General features: G+C 40.4%; 1 protein-coding gene across 1 annotated transcript in view; it reads right to left on the reverse strand.

The window, feature by feature from the left end:
* Positions 1-15,230, reverse strand: part of LOC102685332 (histamine H3 receptor) — a 38,270-nt gene extending 23,040 nt beyond the window's left edge. The window contains exons 1-2 of the mRNA XM_006634047.3: positions 14,408-15,230; positions 6,937-7,103 (exon numbers count right to left, since the gene is read on the reverse strand). Of these exons, the coding sequence (XP_006634110.2) occupies positions 6,937-7,103; positions 14,408-14,693 (453 nt within the window). The 5' untranslated portion in view covers positions 14,694-15,230. The remainder of the gene's footprint in view (positions 1-6,936; positions 7,104-14,407) is intronic.
* Positions 15,231-15,911: the final 681 nt, after the last annotated feature.

Consider the following 15,911-nt stretch of genomic DNA (forward strand, 5'->3'; position numbering starts at 1 on the left):
GGTCAACAACAGTATGCTGTCTCACTGGATCTGGCCTCATTGTGCAAAGTGTAGACAGTTCCAAGGAAAGGCTAATGAAGATTGTCATTCATTTACGGACAAGTGACATTGGCATAAACAACACACTTCTGATACGAAACCAATTCAAAGACCTTAGAAACAAACTGATGAGCAGTCACACATCAGAGGTTTTCTCAGGAATTCTGTCTACATCAATTTAAATATGAACAACTGAAAATGCTCATCAGGAAATGCAGCACATGGGTCAGGATGCCACATGCTGAAAAAACATTCAGCTTTCATGGTCACTGGAAACCTTAATATGGAAAAGGCTGTCTAAACAGACATGACAGATTACTTCTTAATGAGAAGGACTAGGGACCAGTCATCTTGGGCAAGGTTCTATGGAGGAGCTGAAAGTTATTTTAAAAAGAAGTGAAGCAGGGAGAATCCAAAGAAATAGAACTAGGGAAGTACACAGGGGGTAAAGGAGAACCAAACGGAAAAAGAAAATATTTAAGCACTATGTCCTTTAATGCTTATAATGTAACTACAGTAAGTGTCAAGAGTATTAGGAACATACTCTAAATCAAAGCTAATGAGTTATCGTGTAATTATGATATAACTGGAATCATTGAAATGATGGACTGAGAGTTCTTCACCACAGACATTTGTGGAAACATGTCATGCCATGATCAAAAGAGCCTGTAGAAAAAGAGTAGTTGGTCATCATCAATCTGCAGAGGGTTGTAAAACCATTTTAAACCTTTGTGGCTCCCTGATCAACTGTCGACAGAAAGAAAAGGAAAACATTCAAGACAACAGTTACTTTATGCAGGACTGGCCATGATGCTAAGATCTCCAGGAGATCAACCCAGAAAATCAACCAGGAAATCACAAAGAACCCCAGAGTAACATCTGAAGATCTGCAGGCCTCTTTCTCTCTCTGCACCTAATATCAATGTTCATGCCTCGTGCCTCAGGAAAAGACTGAATTGGAATAGTTTTCTTGGGAGGATAAGCAGGGAGAAAACATTGCTCTCTAAAAAAAACTTCCCATATCTCAAGTTTACCAAAGAGGACCTGATTAATTCACAAGCTAATGAAGGAATATCTTCTGGAAAGATAAGTGAAAAGCTGCAACCTTTTGGAAACATTCCAACAGAAGAACTTCATCCCTGCTGTCAAACATGGCAGTGGGAATAATATGGTTCAGGGCAGCTTCGTTGTTGTAGGACCCAGACAGTTTGCCGTCATTGATGGAACCCTGAATTCAATGTTAAATCAGCACATTCTGGAGGAGAATGTCAGGCCATACAACTGAAGCTGAGCTAAAGGTGGGTCATGCAGCAAGAAAGTGATCCTAATCATACAAGCAGATCTACCACAGATTGGCTGATGAAGAACAGCTTTTACATTTTGGATTAGTCAAATCAAAGTGTGGATCTAAATCCCACTGAAAAGTGAACGGTGAACTGTTAAATGCAAGGAAACCCTCAGTTTCGAGTTCTTGAAGTAGTTCTGTAAGGAACAATGAGCAAAAGTTCCTAAAACTCATTAGGAGATAGTTACAGGAAATGTCTAATGGGAATCGCTGCATTATTTTGTTATTTAAATAATCCAAATATATTGTAACCCTGACCCTTTTCTTTGCATCATGAACAAGGAGGAACAGGATATAGCTGAAGTTTGACTGATTTTCTTTTTTGCTGGCACACAACTACCTATAGCCAGCAACTCTAAAACTTCACACATGCAGGCTCATACATGTACACTGAACATAACAAATAACAGGATAAGAGTTTCTGCTGCAGGGTCACTACACAGCCTCCCTTTTAGTCAATTTGTCCTCAAGAGAAGCAAAAGGTCCTGGATGGGACCCCGTCATCTTCTATTCTGAGCATAGAAGAAAAGCTCCTTGAAGATCTAATTATGCATTAGATCTAAATACAGTATAAAGGAATACAAGGACCCTAGGATGTTTAAACATTGTCTAAATGTTCAAAGGCTGTATGTATTGCTAGAGATATGGCATCAACAACTGACTTGTTTGAGCAGTAAGCAAATTGAAGTGGGTTGAGGGAGTCTGGGACAGTGCAGTTTATATACAGTATGACAATACTATGCTTTCAAGGTACTTCATGACAAGTTACCTTTGTCTTCCTGGGCACTGGCACAATTGTTGTTCCTTGAAGCACTCTGGTACATCTGACAGGGACAGAGAGAGGTTTAAAATGTGTGTGTATAAAGGAGATAACACAGGTTTTAAGGACACGAAAGGAGACACCATCTGGGCCGGCTGCTTTACGGGTTCTCACTCTCTTAAAGGCTCCTCACACCTCATGTTTAGAGAGACACAAAGTTCCCTAGTTTGCTGACTTGATTTTGTCTTGATAGCAGGCTCAGTGTTCTGAGCTTAAAAACAGGGCTAAAAGGTTTTCAGCTCATCTGACTGAAATGCATCAGTGGAGGAAACAACGCTCATGTTGTCTTTATAGTTCATGATATCTTGAAAGCTCTGCCACATGTGCCTTGAGTTGCCCCCAAGCTGTTTTTCTAATTTGTCCTTGTATTCCTGTTTTGCCAGTTTAGTAGCTTTCTCCAGGGTTTTCTATAAAGTTCTCTGTCACTTGATTGGAAGGCAGCAGGCTGCGCTTTAAATTTGCAGCGAATGTCTTTGCTAATCCAGGGCTACTGATTGGGATATTATCCGGATTATCCTGGTAGGAACACATCTGTCCACGCAATAACTGATGTAGGATGCGACCACTTCTGCAAACTCATTTAGATCAGTGGAAGAATCTTTGAATCACACCAGTTAGTAATTGCGGGTCTGCAGGTGACTGCATGTCTTTACTGCAGGTAGTACTTTTTAGCTTCTTCCTGTTTGTTAACAAGAAAAAGGAGCACGGAGGCGTGGTCAGACTTCCTGAAGTCCTGGTCGTGAAGTGGAGCGGTATGCTCCTATAATCAACGGCGGTGTAACAGAGCTCCAGTGTGTTATTGCCTCTAGTGGGAACAGAGACGTGTTGAAAGTGCCCGCCATGATAGAAACAGCTTCTGGATGTATGTTTTCATATTTGCTAAAGACGCTGTACAGCATGCAGCTAAAAGGTAGTGAGGTATTCCAGATTAGATGAGCAAGACCTCTAGAGAATTTCTATGTCATTGCACCAAAGGTTATTAATAATCGTCTCCTTTCTCCTTGCCGGTAGGATCAGCTGTGGGGTCCCCTCTGTACAGCATGAATCCAGCGGGTCGCACAGCGGTATCAGGAAGGTTGGGTTTCAATGAAACAGAAAACAGCAGTCTCTCAAGTCCAGCGGAGTGTTGAAGCGACAGTGAAGTTCGTCGATCTTATTGCCCAGTAATTGCAAGCAGGACACGCCGCTCCTCTTACCCATGCTTCCGTGTCTCTGTTTGCTCTGTACTTGAGTAAACCTGTAAATCTCAAGTCCAGGAGTGTTGGTCGCAGGTGATGGTCACGCGCGTATTGTTTGCACAGAAAACAACACATAACACAAAAATAAAATAACCTGGGTCCTAAAATAACAGCACCTGAGATGTCCACATGGAACGGCGCCATCTCAAATCAATCCAATCATGTTTTCCCTATGTACAGTATATTATAGTACACTATAATATATTTGATATATTGTCATTAAAGGTGCATTCAAATATAGATTTTCTAAGTGCGAAAGAAGAAAACGGGGGAAGCAAGAGGAAAAGAAATCTCCTTCCACTTCAAACAGAAGGCACAGGATTTCACACCTTGGTAACACATTTAATCAATTTCAAAACCACTTGTCTTGTGTGTCTTTAGAGTAGCACAACAGGTCTTATGGAAAAGGATGGTAAAGGCAGGGCAGCTCTCTTTGATTTAGGTAGCTCTTAAATTAGATGAATGAAGACTTTTGATCTCCAGAAGGACCATGAAACATGAAAGCTTTTTATTAGATATTTGAATAAAAATAAGATTTGAGATCTACTGAACTAACTTTAATGTCCAGTTTTGGAATTTCTTTACAAGAAACTGAATTATTCAATGCGGTAGTAACACTCAAAGAGATTTTTTCTTTTCCTTTTGGCATCAATTTAGCAATAAATGATAAACATGATTACTGAATGGCTCATTCATCGTTCTGTAACATACAGTACACCCTAGATACATTAATCTGCTCTTGCAGATTATTTTCCAAATCACCTCTTTTGATTTTCACTTCCATGGCTGTGAATATGTTCAACTTTGCTTTGAGAGCACAATTTTCAATTAAAAATATTTATGAATTTGCCAAAAGCCCCCGCTTACCTAATTCTAATTCTTATTTTTATGTCTTCATAAAAAGAACCATTTTAGTTAATTGAACTTCAAAGATATGTGAGTACCTTTTTTTCCCTTTAAATTTTCATCCACGATCCTGTATTTCCAGCCACCATAATCTTACACTTCTATATGCTGAATCTCAGACCTCTCTCCTCTATTATTTTCTTCTATGTACACTCTCTGCGCCTCTTGACATCTTAATGTTTTTTTTACTGTTGCTTCGACATTGCCACTCTGGATTTTTGCATAATCTGTCATTCTTTATTGTTAATCCCTTTTCCCTAATTTTCATCCTCTCATTTTCTTCTTGAAAGAAGTCCTATCAAATGTTGTGATCAGTCTAAATAACAGACACAGAAGGTTTTTGTTAATCTAAAACCAAACGTTGGCAATAAAGCCACTACAATAACTCTGATCTAAAGTAATGAACACATCCCGAATCACTGGCTATTAATAAAATATTCCCCGCAGTGAAGGACAATGAAGTCTGTTTCACAACCATGCATCTGATAGGAAAGCTTAGCTACGACAGACAGGTGATTTATCATGAAGAGGCTGAAATATATATGCTCAGACATACACAAGTTTTCAAGTTGTATAGCATACTATCTATCCATTGTAATGTTATGTACTGCATTCAGAATACAACACACCACATTAAGAAAAGCTAGACAGCGTGTTGTTGAAACTATTACAAAAGACTGTCACATCTACAATCTGATATTTAAAAAAATTATAGCATATGTGGCTTACGAGCATTAAATACATTTAGTGATGTTTCCCAGACAAGTAATATCTGTTATAACATAGCAGCAGCTCATAAATAACTGAACAAGGTTCCTGCCAAGCAATCTGACAAAAAAGATCCATCACAACTCACAAGATTTTAAACTGTTGGAAGTGGACTCAAATCACACTGAACCGTAAACATGTGAGTCATCTTCACAAATGGCAATTTAATGCCATGCTTTCCCACATATATGGAAAAACACAGATTGCAGAAAGCTTTAATAAATAACAGCTGGTCAAGCTAAGGTCTGTCTGGGTCCCTTTAGCAGCTAGAAACACAGGCAACACATCAACCTGTTGAAAATGTTGACAGAGCGTGGCAAACAGGCCTTTTCAGTTTGGAAATACATGAAAAAATTGAACTACAGTAACATTATCTTGTACCAGCACATTTGCACTGATAGAGTACAAGTATACACTAGGTTGCATGTATTGCACCCAACATGTACTGTACATGTATAGAAAATATGTTTTTCATAAGGAAAAATAAATTAAAATAGACTGATTCCTAAAATTTTATTTAGATTAACTGCATGTGGTCTGGCAGGTCATCTGAAGAAAAGGTGCAGAAACTCAAAGGCACCAGCAGCACATCCTAATTTAATGTAATGTGGGACGTCGGCTTAAAATGGGGATGATTTTACAGCCAAAGTGCCACCAGAAGCAACTATATGAAAGACTCTGATTCATGCAAATAGCCACACTGGGTATGAGGTGGGAAATTAGATTAGACTACTCTAGCACTTTTGTACGTGGTAGATAATGCGTGTATGGAACTTGTGGTAGTTGGGGCTTCTTGTTGTGACCTAAAAAGGCAAAGTTAACCTGGACTTTTACTCTCAACCATCATGAGTGACCCTCACTTCTCCCTGGTGGAGGGGAGGGCCTGTCACACATACACAATAAATTGTTTCTTTACAAGGAGTGGGTTAAATGCCATTATGAAAGTTAAATGCCCAAACGTTGTGATTATATGCTCTAAAACTCCATATTAATGATGGATATTTATAACCTGTCTATGCTGTATGTTGCAATTACCTAGATATCTAGTGATATTCTTTTTTATAAATTAATTAAGCAATGATGCAGAGGACAGAATGGATAACTTCAACATCTTTTCAGCTGCAAAGGAACAAGCAGAGATTAATTCCTCAATGAAAAATAAAAATAAGGGAAAATACGTTTTGTAGATGTAGCCCTAACACCTGAAGATGGCTCCATCGTTCCACAGCTCAGATGTTTTTTTCAGGAAAAAAAAAACACAATTGTATACATTAGACTGATAATTGAATTGCAGTTATGCAACTTTAGTCTAGCAGGACAAGGTACAAGTAAAGAGCAGCTCAGATCTGAAATTAGATTAGTTTTGTTTTTACAAAATCATGTTGGCTTGTACAGTACTTTAAAGCTACTGTTCTTTAGCATATTTGTTATACATGCCTAATTCTGTGAAACAAATTACAAGCACCTTCTTTTTCAACAGCTCACATACAGTCAGGGTACAAACTTTTGTTCAAAATTCTCCTTCACCATCTACAGTACCTTGCACTCACAAACAAACATGGTGTTTTTTCACATTGTTCTAATGAATGTGCAACCATTAGTATCTGGCAGTGTCACAGTTTGATTCAAAAACTGGTTTAGAATATAAATTATATTTCTCCATAGTAAAAATCATTTGGGACATAATCAGCGACTTGCCTGTGAATTACAATCTCAAATATTTGAGAAAATGACACAGGTTATCTTCTCAGCAAGGTAATTGATATATAACAAACATGCTTAAAGTGAAGGTGGAGAATAAAAAGGGCAAAAATACTTACAGCTCTGGTTACAGAGAGGAAGCGATCGTAACTTATCAGGACAATATTGAAGACGGAAGCAGTACACAGCAGGTAATCTATGATTAGCCAAAGCTTACATAAGCCTCTCCCAAGCATCCATCTTCCTGTCAGGATGTAAGGGATGTAGATAGGAATGCAAAAAGCACCTGAAATGCACAGATAGAAGTTATTAAATAAAAGGCAGCTTGAAATGTCATTACAGAATAGTACAGTTTTTCTAAAACCAAGCAATAACAACCATATTGAGGTAAATGCACATAAGCATTAAAATTCATTAACAGTACTGTATATGCCACCTCAAGCAAATGTCCACTTTTTAAAATGATATTGAACTGTTACCTACTTAATAGAGTCACTTCTTAAAGGGGCCTTTAGAGCAACAATATTTGCTATTTTCGACCTTAACCGCTTTTACCGCAGGATCCGTCTCAGAGCACATTTTGCCGACAATTCCTCTTCACAGGCAGCTGATAACAACCCGGTTATTGATGTCATTAACAACATTAATCCCAAACAGAGCTGTTGGACTCCCTCCTCTGGCCTTTTTCCACCAGTTGATTATTTCATCAACCAATGCACTAATCAAGCTCCCAAGGCACTCTCTATACCCAGTAAACATAGGTCTAACCTCACCCAAGGAGAAAATTAGGCGCTCCAGTCTCTCCACAACAGGGATGATATCGTCATCAAACCAGCGGACAAAGGAGGTGCTGTTGTGGTGTGGCGTAAGGATCTATATATCTTTGAAGCCTCTAGACAACTAACTGACACTTCTGCCTACCTCCCTCTCCAACAGGACCCTACCACTGACTACCAAAAGGAAGTGGTATCCACCATTTCCCTTCTTATCAGCAGTAACGAGCTCCCCCAGGAGGGGAACCAGCTCATCATGGAACATCCACAGGTATCTCAATTTTACCTCCTCCCCAAAATCCACAAACCGGACACCCCCGGACGCCCCATCGTATCAGCATGTAACTGTCCAACTACTTACATCTCAGCCTTTCTCGACAGCCTCATGAGACCGCTGGTTGAAGATCTTCCCTCATACATCAAAGACACCAACCACGCGCTCCAACTTTTCAATGATTTCCAATTTCAGGGTACCGAATGCCACATTTTTACCATGGACATCACATCTCTGTACACCGTCATTCCCCATAATGACGGCCTTACAGCCCTCAAGCACACGCTGGACAAACGCACAGTGCTTGATCCACCCACCCACACCCTGGTACGCCTTGCAGAATTGGTCCTCACACTGAACGCATTCTCTTTCAATAATCTTTTTTACCAACAGGTCAGTGGAGTTGCCATGGGCACCAGAATGGGACCCAGCTATGCCAACATTTTTGTCGGCTGGGTAGAAGAACGTTTCTCCGCTTCCTACACTGGCTATGTCCCTGACCTCTTCAAACGATATATTGATGACTGCGTCGGTGCCGCCACATGCTCCAACGATCAGCTTGAATTCTTCCTGCACCATTTCACCAACTTCCACCCGTCCCTCAAATATACGGTTAACATATCTTCCACCACTCTTCCGTTTCTAGACATCCACTTGTCTATCAACTACCCCCGACTGTCCACTTCAGTTTATTACAAACCCACGGATTCACACAGCTACCTCCTGTACAGGAACAAGTAATAGGTTTATTGCAGCCTACGCATGCTGACGCAGCTACCCACCTGAACTACTACCTCCTGTACAGCTCATTTCACCCCAACCACACTAAAAACTCTCTTCCTTTTTCACAGTTCCTTAGGTTACGACGACTATGCAGCGACGACATCGACTTCTAGAACCAAGCCCTCGAAATGTACTCATTTTTCATCAACAGAGGATACCCCAGCAGTGTGATTGACAGGGCCCTTGCCCGAGCCAAAAACACCCCCCGGACCATCAACCCGATCAGGAACTCCCGCTGTAACAACCGTATTCCTTTGGTGCTTCCTTACCACCCTAACACACTTCCTATCCCCAGGACCATTAACCAGAACTTTTCCATCCTACAGGATGATCCCTCCATTGGGGCCCTCTTTTCTGATCGCCCTATCATCTCATATCGCCCACCACCTAATCTGTGTAACCTCCTTGTTCACAGCTCCCTTGACCGCCCTCAACAACCATCCACACCAGGCACTTTCCCTTGCAACAGAGCTCGCTGTATCACCTGCAAGTACACAGCCACCACCACACTCATTCAAGGCCCCTCAGGACAATTCTGGATCACCCAGACAGCATCTTGTACCTCCAGCAACCTTATTTACTGTATCTCTTGCAGTAAATGCCCAGCCATCTACATTGGAGAAACAGGAAGGAGACTCGGAGACCGCTTCAGAGAACACATCAGGGCTGTGAAGATTAAAGATCTCTCCAAGCCCATTGTTTCTCATTTCACCTCTGACGGCCACGACCACTCTAATCTCTCCGTCTGTGTTCTCAAAGACGGTTTTCCGAACTCATACATCAGAAAGACCACCGAAACTAAAATTATTCTGCAGCTAGGATCACACATTCTCCCTTCCCTTAACGACAGATTACTGTTCTTTTAAATTTTCTCCATTCATTGGAAGTTTCATTTCACACCTCTCTGCACACATTCTGACTTCACACCTCTTGATTGGCCTCTCTTTCTGTCCCCTGCTCCTGCCTCTCACTCCTCCTCCCTCCCAGCCTTTGTTCTCCCGCTACTTTACCTTTGCCTACTGCCCTGTCTCTCTCACACCTGAAGGCTCCACGGCCGAAACGTTGTGTTCTCTTTCTTCTTTTTTTCAGCATGGAATAAACCTATTACTTGTTCCTTTGCAGCCTACGCATGCTGACACAGCTACCCACCTGAAATATTTGCTATTTGCTATTATCTCTTCATTTTTATTGGAAAGGTTCTGGATAGGGTGTTGGGAGCAAAATGTCATCCCTGGGAAAATGTCCTTTGTGTGGGAAGATGATCCTATAGCCTCCCTCACAGTGCTTTCAAAGCTCCTGGGTACCTTTCACTTGCAGGACGTAGATCCATTCAACCTACCACTGCCTGTTCTTCTTTGGCCACTTGAGGGTATTTCTGCCTTCTCAGTGACAGGTTTAGTCATGGAAAATCCTTGGGACAACACACCCACTAAAGGCCATGACTCTGCTTCACTATGTCCAATTCACTTTCTTAAGCAGCACTATTTATTCTTCATGGTGGCCTCAGCAGGCCTCAATCTACTCCCTGTTCTCTTGATGTCTTGGAAGAGATCCTGTCTTCCTGGAGGAACTGAGCCTCCCAGTGACTCTCACTGCCTGATGGGTATATTTGTAGGGAATGGGTAGCAATGCAAGCAGCTCACGCAGTGGGAACGTTTTCACTTAGGAGACTCTGTGGCAGCTCTTGTCCGAGCAGCTGTCATTTCTGCTATTGATAAGACCTTGGTCTGTTGCAACAAGCAGTGCCCAACGTCAGCACCATCTCCTGAAGAGGTCTCACAAAGCAAAAGAGTTTTCATAGCAGTTGGTGGCTTTTCTTCTACAGTGAAACTTACCTCCACTGTAGCTCTCATGACAGCACGGGATGCAAAGTATCCTCAGAGAAGACAAAGGAATTAAATATGCTCCCATCCCAGTCCTGCCCACACTCATACCTGACTGAACAAGACTGCTGAGCCAACATGCCTCCTGACTAAAACAATTAAGTCAGTCAGGTGATGACTGATCATGATCCTTAGGTCCTGCACACCATGACAGAGGGCTATCAACTGCAGTTCTACGGTTGATCATCCTGGTTCTTGGGCATCCTGTTGGCATCTTGCCTTGTTTCACCACACTGGCATCCTGAATGAAGAGCAGAATGATTCTCCCAGTAGATGCTGTAGACATTGAAAGGGGGTTTCTATTCCATTTATTTTCTGGTTCACAATAAGGATGTTTCTTTCCACCTATTCTTGTATCTCGGGAAGCTCAATACCTAACAAAAGATGTTAAGGATCTTCATTCTTATCTAGTGCCAGCGACTTCAGACTGAACAGTTAACAGGTGTGTGTCCATAGACGTAAAGGTACCTACTGTACACCCACCATGTGGCCTGCTGTGAGCTCATGCACACAAGAACATTCAAGTGCCCTTTAAGCATGACATTGACATTCAGAAAACTGTGCCTCTACCCAGTGATAATGAAGATGATCGGCTCGCATTTGTCTCTATGGTATCGGTAGTCCACTATTTGCTCTGGTTCTCTGACAGACATGGTTCCTGTTCTGGTCTGTCTCCTGGTTAGTTACCCCCGGAATCAACTAAAAAGATGCCGTATTGGCCAGCCATGATAGGTTGGAAGGAGTCAGTGACGGATCCCCCCAGATGGTAGCGGAGCACAGGGTCCAGCTCATGAAATCCAAACCAAATCAGGGGAAAATAAACAGCCCAGGGAACCAGCTCAGTGTTATGCTAGCTTCTCGTCCTTACAGTCTCAATTCACTGTATGTTCTAATACGATCTCTAACCAATAGCAGTGGAAAATCCCTCACCAGTTCGATTCTGTTTGCTCTTTAACCGTCTGCCTGTTGACTGGCGTCCCGACGGAAAACGATCAAGATTTCTACACAAGATGTCAAGTCTTAACCTTGTTCCAATGAAGTATTATGTTAGGTATTAGAACTCTCCTAAATTATCTCTCCCTAAGATGTTTTAAGCTGTCTACTCCAAGTAACCATGAGCGTCTCACTAAACCAACTCTGGTTCTTCAGCCAGTGCTTATATAGGGAGCTGGGAACCCCAGGTGCCGCAGGTTCACCGATTCCACTGTGAGAAGGCAAAAGACTGCATTTCTCCGACTGCCGCACTGCCGCCCTCTGGTGGCTCGGCCCATTTATACCATCCCAATCCCTCTGCTCCGCTACAGAGACCTAGCAGACTTGCACTACTCCATCTCCCATTTCCTGTCCTGGGAAATGATACGTTATTAATAACAGAAAGCCAACTCTTCAGCAGAGTTCACCATTGTCTTTCAGATTTCAGAGACTTCTGCAACTGGCAGAGAGCATGCGCCCTGTTACACAGACACACCAACATTCAGCTGCATTAAGCTACAGTAACTAACACAACCATTGGGATCAAACTCAACTGCCTGATGTGACTTCTGTACCTGATTTGCACCTGTCTAGGCACGAAGTGCACAGAATAAAAAGGGTGACATTTGAGATGAAATCTGAATGAAATGGCTTGTAAATGACTGAAGTGTAGTAGAGTTCCGAAACTAAGGATTACTAACGGAAAAATAAAACAGCAGAATACACCTCCCCTTGCTCATGGCAGCTTTCTGTGTCAAGTGCACTTGGCTCAATTGGCTTATTGAGACATGAATTGTGAGGTAAAACACAAAATGGTAAAATCAATACATTTTCAACCACAGAGAGCTTACATCTCAAAGTATGCATGGTAATTATAAACTTGTAATATAGCCTCTCCTTTCCACTACAACACAGATGAATTAATTGAGGGTACCATTCATCTACACTTTATGGCATTATACTGCTTTTCAAATATAGATGCAAATGGAAAATTACCACATTACTGCAGGTGTGGTTATGTAAACTGATTTGCCCTATACAATAAATTAAAATTAAATTAGATTATAACTACATGGTAAAATAAAGAGCTTCACTGATTGATTCTACAATTGTATATTAATTATGCATATTTTCAAGGTAAATAATTTTGATTTTTAACCAAAGAAACCCCCAAAAACATTAAAGCTAAGTTTAGAGTTAGTGTTTTGTCTGACAATATTCAATGTACTTTTCAATATCCTCCTCTCATTCTAAATATGGAGAATAATAATAGCAGGCTACTACAACTCAAGGATCAAACTGGACTTGAAGAATTCTTAAGTAGGAAGAAAAATCAGACAAGCAAGACAATTAAATAAAAAAATGAAATCTCTGTGATCACAAAATATTTGTTCTTCAAATAATTTGTTTGCTTTAATATTACTCTGCATGTACAGAAAGATTCACCATGCTTGATAATCGGCAGCCTCCCTCAACTATCAAAATATAATTAACAGTACGATTATCAGAACAAAGCTTGCTTATACTGTACTATACTGTACAATATTTAAATCAAATAAGTGCAAGTCTTATCGGTGAAGCATAGTTTAAGGTCTTCAACTGAGTAAAACATCTATTTTTGTTATGTTTACTTTTTACTTCAGAAATGACTGTTCAAAGGAGAGGAGATGCAATACGTGGACTTAATTTGCTCTTTGATCTGACAAGGAAGGCTAGTGCCGTACAGATCTGTCTCAAACAAAAATAGACCAACACCATGGCAATTCAAATTGGTCATTGATTATCAATATTTCGAGTCGTGCCTATAGTAATAACTTGAAGGGATTTAACAAGAAATACATTCAGTGTACAGTATAGTAAAAGTTAAATATCTTAATATAATTTTAATAATATCAATTATGAAGCGTTGTGCATTTCTCTCAGGAGTGTGGTTTTTGGACGAGGGGCGTGTTTTTTTTTCACTTTTTTTCAATTGTAAGCCAAAAAAATGCTTACCGGTTTAAACCTACAGTATTTACTTTTGAAGGACTAGCTACAGTACATTCTTTATACCGATGCTCTCGTCTAATAAAATCCCAGATCTGTAGCCTGACTGAAATCATGACGTGACAAGAAAACTGTCAAATTGTTAACCACTAGCTCCAACACACTTAGGGAGAATCCTGTGACTATACGTGTGCTACTCCGATCGCAGTTTTGGTATGAAAAGTATTTCGTAAAACAGCGGAAAAATAAGTTCTCCGTTGCACTTGCATTCGAGAAGTCCGACATTTTTTTCAGGTCACTGAAAAATGAATGTGGTTTTGATCTTTTTAACAAATTGTGTGCAGGTGTAATTGCCTGTCCGCCTCTAACTCCGACCTACAGTACTGTAGTAAAGTCAACAAGACGAGAACAACATTTATTTGATAACACGTCAGGAAATAAAGCGTTTTTCAGTAACATGTTTCGTTATGCCGTGCAAAGTAATGATACCTACAACACCAGTTCAGCCGCTAAGAAGAAAGAAAACGTTTCAGAAAACGTTGCTTTTGAGTCATTTTAGTGAATATACAGTATTGCATTTCTCACTATTATATGATACATAACAACAGCAGGGCACAACAACTGTTGCACTCTACATGTTGTAACTTTAACTTAAAAGAAAAGTCTGTGCATTTCAATACTTGATACAGTATATACAAATTGCTCTTCAATGAAAAATAAAATATCAAATGTTATAAAATTGTCAAAAGTGGATGTAATTGCCCCAGGTGACTATCTTTTGTACTTTGACAGTTATTGCTCCTGTGAAATGAACAGTTTTTGTAACATCATGACATACTGTACCTGCACATTTTTGACGACGTTAATGACGCAAAACAAGAATAAAACACAGACAACCACTCAGATTTCTGACACTTACCAACTAGGAAATCTGATATCGCCAGGTTTAGGAAGAAATAGTTACTTTGATTTCTCAGGCTTTTGTCCACAATAAAAGCAAGGATCACCAGTGCGTTTCCCAGCACCGTTACAACCACAAGGGTGACCATCAGCACAGCCAGTATCACCATGATATACCCGGAGAAAGCGGCGTCAGTCCCGTTGATTTTAGCAGAATCTCCTGATGAAGCAGAATCCGAGCTTACGTTCAGACCTGGGATATCCCCTCCCATATTCTTTGGTGGAAATACAGAATATTCTTTCATAAAAGTGTAAAATGTATATTAAATGTACATTCCGCTGTTCAATTATGGACTTTTTAAAAGGCGCATTACAAAACTGAAGAGCGTTGCTTCGTGCAGATTTTTTTTCTTCGTTGTTATTGTCAAAGTAGATTTGGTAAATACTTCAGATCCATTAAACAGACGGGGAAGTACTGATCACTGTGCACTCAAATCGTATGTATAATTAAAAATATAATATACAAATAAAGATGTCACGTAGGCTGTACTTGAAGTCCATATTGATGTCAAACTTGAAGAATGTCTAGTTTTATTTTACAAATGAAGCGCCAGACACCCAACTCTCACGAAGCCCGTGACTTCACAATCAGCATTACAAACTATTTGCGCTTTGATGTGTGACAGGTGCCCAGGTATAATAATAATACCTGGCAGAAAAAAAACGTTACAGTTATCCAGAACTAACTACAGTTAGTTGCTAAGCGTGCTTGCTCGTCAAAAAAAAATCAATCGATAAGTACAGAAATAAATCGTGTTAGCGCTGTGCAAGGTCCGCTGTGTTGCCTCTTTGAAGCTGTAGATGTGACTCCTGATACAATCAATGGCTCTGTTGCACCGGAGACGTGTGCAGTGCCCTTACCTCTCCGACAGGCTTCTCTCGTCGCCTTTTCTCGTTATTTCATTCTTGCCTGTTGACATCAGTTTAACCAAAGGTCTGATCACCACAGCCGATATTCCTAACTGCTTAAAATGGTTTTAGCATGTCTTCGCTGTCACCACAAACATCCGGAGCAAATATTAAATAATAATAAGTAGAACTTGTACTAGTAGAAATAAGAATTCCCCAAAGAAGAAAGCAACCCTTTTGCTAATGCACATATTTCCTTGGTTTAATTAAGAAGTTTGCACTCGTTTAGTTTTTAGAGTATTATCTCCTTTATGCTGTACATTACTGTTTCAGATCTGAATTTGGGTCACTCTGAAGCTTGATAACTATCTGCATTCACGTTTTTCTTACAATACTGGGCACTAGAGATCTTTTTTATAGAGGCATACGCGTCTCCGTAGTGTTTTAGGAAAATAGGAAATAGATGGAGTTATAAAGGCGACCCAGCGAACGACTTATTGACAGCATCAATCCAGTGAAGGGTCTCTGTAATTGAGGGTGAATATTCAAATATTCCTGTAAGTATCGTAAACAATCAAAACGTTGAAAGTTTGGGTTGGATGTTGATTACTGTA

Source organism: Lepisosteus oculatus, chromosome 6 (genome assembly GCF_040954835.1).
Source record: "Lepisosteus oculatus isolate fLepOcu1 chromosome 6, fLepOcu1.hap2, whole genome shotgun sequence".
NCBI lineage: Eukaryota > Metazoa > Chordata > Actinopteri > Semionotiformes > Lepisosteidae > Lepisosteus > Lepisosteus oculatus.